This window comes from Medicago truncatula, chromosome 4 (assembly GCF_003473485.1).
Source record: "Medicago truncatula cultivar Jemalong A17 chromosome 4, MtrunA17r5.0-ANR, whole genome shotgun sequence".
Classification (NCBI taxonomy): domain Eukaryota; kingdom Viridiplantae; phylum Streptophyta; class Magnoliopsida; order Fabales; family Fabaceae; genus Medicago; species Medicago truncatula.
This window is the reverse complement of record NC_053045.1, coordinates 21,883,177-21,889,353: the sequence shown is the minus strand read 5'-3', so window position 1 is coordinate 21,889,353 and position 6,177 is coordinate 21,883,177. Positions and strand designations below refer to the sequence as shown.

At 34.6% G+C, this 6,177-nt stretch overlaps 1 protein-coding gene across 1 annotated transcript; it reads left to right on the top strand.

Annotated features, from left to right (window-relative positions):
• Positions 1 to 582: 582 nt before the first annotated feature.
• Positions 583 to 1,374, top strand: LOC25492001 (stigma-specific STIG1-like protein 1). Its single transcript, XM_013600054.3, has one exon. It carries the CDS (start codon positions 665 to 667, stop codon positions 1,133 to 1,135), a length of 471 nt encoding a protein of 156 aa, XP_013455508.1. The 5' UTR covers positions 583 to 664; the 3' UTR covers positions 1,136 to 1,374.
• Positions 1,375 to 6,177: the final 4,803 nt, after the last annotated feature.

The window sequence follows — 6,177 nt, the reverse complement described above, 5'->3', positions numbered from 1 at the left end:
TTGAGAGAAGTAGAGAACTCCACCTCGGCCTCTCTCTCTCTCTCCCCGTCAAAATTACCCTTAATTCATCAAGAATTAATGTAGGCTCATCGATATGGTTTTTTCTTACTATCAGTTACCATTTTTATCTCAAGAACATCAAATTTCTTCATCTCCTTCATTCAGCATGTGATCTCTATTTACTTCGTTTAAAAATTAAATCTTATTTCTTATTAGGAGTAAATCACCCTTAATTCATCAAGCATTAACATAGACCTCTCCCATTTTATTTTTTTTGTTTTTTAACTCCACATCTCAGTAACACAAGCCATATACTTGGCCAATTCTTCAAATGGAATTGCCACGTAGACACCAAAAATCGCATGCACACCAAAAATGGATTTTTATGCATTCTTCTATTGTAAGTAGCTTATGCTTTTTAACTTTTATTAGGGTCAAATAATAGAAAAAACTAAATTAATTCCACTATACTCTTCCTCATGTGCATGCAAGCTTCTCTCACCTTTTACCACTTTTGCGGCGTCAACTTCTCCCCCAACATCTTATTATAAACCCCTATATCTTCCCCTTCATTTTCTACCAACATACCAAATTAAACACAAGAAAATACAACACATTTCTCCTTCTTATAAGTCTTTTACTATCTCTTTCAACTGGCAAAGCCATGGGGTTCCTAAAAGCAATAATAATCATAGCAATAACCATGGCTTTGTCCCTCACTATCACAATGAAAACCATCACACAAAACGAACCCAAATCGTTATCGGTTCATCACGATTCTCTCTCCCAAGGGCAACAACCACTAATCCTCCATGAGAAAAACAAGTTTCTCCCTTCAAAGAGGGTAAGTCGCCTCCTAGCTCAAAACCCTAATGCACCTATTCATTGTCACAAACAAGATGAAATATGCGACTTATATGGCGCCAAGAACGCGACATGTTGCAACAACAAGTGCATTGATTTGGGATATGATAAGCATAATTGTGGTGCATGCAAGAAGCATTGCAAGTACACTCAAACATGTTGTAGAGGAGCATGTGTTGATACAAACTATGATAAGAGGCATTGTGGAGGGTGCAATGTTCGTTGTGAAATTGGTCAGTATTGTGTCTATGGAATGTGCGATTACGCATAAGATATTATTTATTGAGTCTCCAATAGAGGGTCTTATATCATATTATTTATTATACGAGGTATGTGATTTTATTAAAAATATTCAATAAAAGAAACCACATTTGTGGTGGTATTCTCAAATAAATTATTGATATTATATAATTGTTGCTGCTTAAATTTGCAGTCTTTATGTGTTTCTTAAAGTAAAGTGATATTCCTAACCACGTACAAGAAAATAAGTTGAATATATATTTATATTTATTATTGGAATATTACAAGTTTTGTAGTTCTGTCTCTCAGTTACTTTTTGGTGCAGATGTTGTTTAATATTAATGGTTTTGGTATACAATTGTGTAATTTATTTTAGGGATATTGTATTTTGAATTAAGAATTAGTTTTTTTTAATCCCTTTAAAACCATAACAATTTAAATTTAGTCCATATGTGCATCAACTTTATTCAAATTTAATTTCTATTTTCAAATAAAATACGAAAAATGGTGTTTTTAGTCACTCTCTGGACCAATGAGTAGTCTCTATAAAATAAAAATATGAGCTAAATTTAAAAAAAAAAAAAAAAAACAAATAATAATAAATTTCAATTAAACATCGTGATTTTGAAGAGTAAAAACATATGATGTATATAATCCTAATTGAAAAGTTCAACAATGAGCTTTTGAGATAAAGACAAAAATATGCTGTATTTCTACTACTGTTTTTTTTTGAAAGGGTATTTCTACTATTGTTGTTGTAATCCGTTGTATTAAGTTTAGATTGTAGCTTAATGTCCTCTACGTAGATTATACTATCATTCATAATTACCATAAGCTTTACGCATAATTTTAATTTTAATTAATTAGTTTGAAAGGTGTTGCAGAAGACCCTATTTAGGATTATCTATCAATAACAACAACAACAACAAAAACCCTATTGTAAGTGTGTTAATAAAATATTAAAGCATATTTCAATTAAGTGCAATTATATATTTTGAGGGAAAGTGCATATATATATATATATATATATATATATATATATATATATATATATAGTGTATACATTCTTAAAAATGTTTTTTTTTTTTTTTTTATAAAAATATGCTCATAGAAATGATCAGTTATTGAGAAATAAAATAGTTAAATTTACTTATATTTAATGCTACCAAATACGAACAACACAATGCTATTCAAGGAGTAATCTACATGCTCCAGGTGAATTCTATTATTGTACCAAACAGTTTTCAAAGCCTTCGGGGAAATATGGTAAATTTCTGACGACTACAATTCAAAAAAAGTCAAATTGTCAATGTAGGTTGCAGGATAGACAATCAAAGTGCCATGGATCTGAAAACATATTAAGATTGAGATTTTGACTAGCAAATGGTACCTTTAATTCAAAACTAATTAACTTGTTTTTGGGTTTTCCTCGAAATAAGCTTAATATCACGTGTATGTTGCATTTCACATGTATTTCTTGGTCTTGGAGGATGTACCATATCACGTAATATTAGGAAATACCCAATAAATATAGAATTGGAGTTAGATTGTTGGGAGGGTTATTAGTTGATAGGTTTAATGTTACAAGCGCACCCGTTAGAGATCGAAGAAAGGTATGAACTTAAAACGATAAAGTAAAAAGAAAAGAAAAAAAACAAGGCACAAAGTGTGCAAAAGAAGAAAATATACCAATATAGATATGTTTGAGTTTCATACATCGTTCTTTCAGCGTTGTTAATAAGAAGTTATCATGTGAGGGAGGATGTGTTATGTATTTAGGTGTAGTTTTATTGAATGGAATTTGCATGAATTTTATTCTATTATTATAGACCGAAAAATAAACTAACTCCTAATATGCATTAGTGTCATGAGTCTTCTAACCTTCAAGTGGTCTTCTTTTGCAATTGGTCATTTTGATATTTGAATACTTGACGTTGAAGAACATATATTTGATTGCTTGAAAAACTTTTTCAACACACTTCATATGGAAGCTTTTAGAAGTGACACAGTTTTGAAATCTTCAAGTAACCATGAAAGTTACTTTTTAACTCTTCTTTATGAACGGAGGACTTCGAACTTTTGAGTGTTCTTGATGTTTGAGGAACAGGAATGTAGTTCGATCGGAATACAGTCATTTAAAAGTTACATATAACATGGATGTTCACGAATCTGGATTACCCGTTCAATTTGATGATCCAAATTAATCCGACCTATATTTAGTTTGAATTAGTTGATTAAATCCAATTTAATTCGGATGTTCGAAGTGGTTTGGTTCAGGTAACGAGTTTATAATTTCAAATCTGTGAACCTAACCATTCAAAAAAAAAATTGTTATTTTTTAATTTTTACTATTTAGTTTAAGACTTTTATTTATTAATTAAAAAATGTTTCAATCAATTTTCACTTAAACTTTAGTATTGAGCATTGAAATTTCAATGAAATAAAATATAATTCTTTATTAGATAAAACGGGAGATTGGTGTTAAATGGCTAATCAAAACATGCCACAATGTCGTGAAATTGTATGGAATGGTTTTTTCGCTTTACACAACATTTCCAAAAAAATAAAAAAATAACTTTGACTACGTCCCCTTCTACAAATAATATTATTTCTCATGTTCCAGACACTCCAAGTTGTATCTAACTAAATAATGCCTCACCTTCCCACACACTTTCTTGACTTAAGAAGGTCACCAAAAATTCGAAAATGTTTCCACCCATGATTATGCAGATTAACATTAGCCCCATTCTTGGATATGTTGGAGACAGAGGAAGAAAACGAACAGAAAACGTGAGAATTATGAATTGGCAGTAATATTTCTTTTCATTGCAATATTTGAGTCATGTAATTCTATTTTTCTAGAAACATAGCAATTTGTTAGCAAGAGAATCATCATTAAACCCACATGGACTAAGGATTTTATTCTAAAATATTAACTACCTTTATCTTATGTAGTAGAATGCCTTTAGTGGCCCATTATTAGTCTGTTGTCCTAAGTGGCTTAGAGCCCATTTATATTTCTGATTGTATTTTCCTCCTTACTATATAAAAGTGGTGACTAACCTTTAGAAATGTATGAAATGAAAAGTTCAATTTTAATTTCTTTACTTGTCAATTTATTTTCAGTCTTGTCTTCTAGTTTAACCCTAATTTGAGAGAGAAACCTAGAACCAGACATCATTGGTGCTTTCATTCCATCTTCTCCGTAACTCCCAAACCTACATACCCCCAAACCCCACTGTGAAAGACCACGAAGACGCCATTGCAGCTCAACAGCTGCGGACCAATCAAGTTGTCGCCGCCAACCACCAACATTTCACTGAGCAAATCGCCCTCCTCCACTCAAAATTTGACAACCAGCATCACACTATGGACAACTGTGACGAACAAATGCGCAGAACCATACCTGCTCAACATGAATCGCTCATGCGACAGATCGCCGACACTCTCGCCGTCCGTTCTCAATCAACTCAGACCAGCGCTGCTGTCAGCACCGCTACACCCTCTTCATCAGGTATTCATTTGGTCACCTCTAGACTCCCAACTTTCACTATAGCCCCGACTTCCCTCACCGACACCCCATCCACTACGCACACCACACTTCTGATCCTTTCCTTAACTTCCCCACAAACTTTTCTCGTCCTCACCACTGCATCTGGTTCTATCATACCGACCCAACCACCATTGTCCCTTTACTGCGGCCAGATCTACCCACATCTATCAACACAGATACCCTAAACACCTTTTTCAACACCCCTCCACCAGACAACCTTCACTCAACCTATTGTCACTACCTCTAGTTACTCCCCACCACCACCACCGTTCCTAACCCTGCCGTACTCATCCACCAGCAACCCTTCTATAATACCATCAACCAAATTACAGCAATCTTCACCAATACCTACCGATTCGGCTTACAGTAACCCAACCCAAAATGCCTATTCATCTCAGCCCACCTCCCAATTTCCTATTACCACACCTAGAAAACCTAAAATCGAGATGGGTACCTTTGATGGTACTGAAGTTCTAGATTGGTTGTTTCAAGCTGATCAAATTTTCACCTTTTATAATATTGGCCCTGAATATCGATTGCAAATAGCAGCATTTAATACAAAAGGTGAAACATTAAGTTGGTATAAGTGGATGTTTCCAAATAACTGACTCAACGATTGGACATCTTTTACGAAAGCTTTAGAATTAAGGTTTGGCCCTCTACCTATGTCACCTCATTCACACCGATTCGGTTGCATCCTTTCACCTCTTATCCTTTACCGCCACTACCGACCAACAAGACAACCCAACTCGTAAACTACTCACAGTGGACTTACCACCACCCACGCTACACCTCGAAATAAATAACCTTCTCACCCAATTTCCTACGGTATTTCAAAAACCACACGGCCTACCACCTTCCCGGCCACATGACTATCGTATCCCCATTCACCCCAACACACCACCCATCAATGTCTAACCTTATCGATACCCACACTCCCTAAAAGATGATATGACCTCAATCATAAAAGAAATGCTTCAAGGGGGTATCATTAGACCGAGCACTAGTCCTTTTTCATCCCCGGTACTCTTTGTTCGTAAGAAGGATGGTTCTTGGCGATTTTGTGTGGACTACCGTGCACTCAATGCAGTCACCATCCGCGACCGTTTCTGTAACACCCCGTTTTCCCAACATAAAAATTTCTTAACAATTATCAGAGTAAACATCATAAACGGGATATCACATTTAAACATAATCGTAAATAGTCAAATAAAAATTTAACTTTCAACAAAATAGCAGCGGAATTATGTCATCAACCATAAATAAGTTTGGCACGCAGGCCTCATCATAATATCTCAGTTAAACAACTTAAGCATAAATATCATAGTCAAATACGTAAGGAAATGAAGCATGCATTCAAAAACCCCATCCCGTTACGTATCAGAGCAACCTAAACGACTCAGTGAGGAACACGTCACTCACGACAGCAACACGCCACTCTAAGCTCGATCACCTGCAAGTTACTCATACAAAGAGCAACATTTTCAAGCAGAAGGGGTGAGATTTCACAAAACAATAAT

Coding starts and splice junctions, on each gene's coding strand:
- LOC25492001 (XM_013600054.3), top strand. CDS start 665: ATGGGGTTCCTAAAAGCAATAATAATCATAGCAATAACCATGGCTTTG.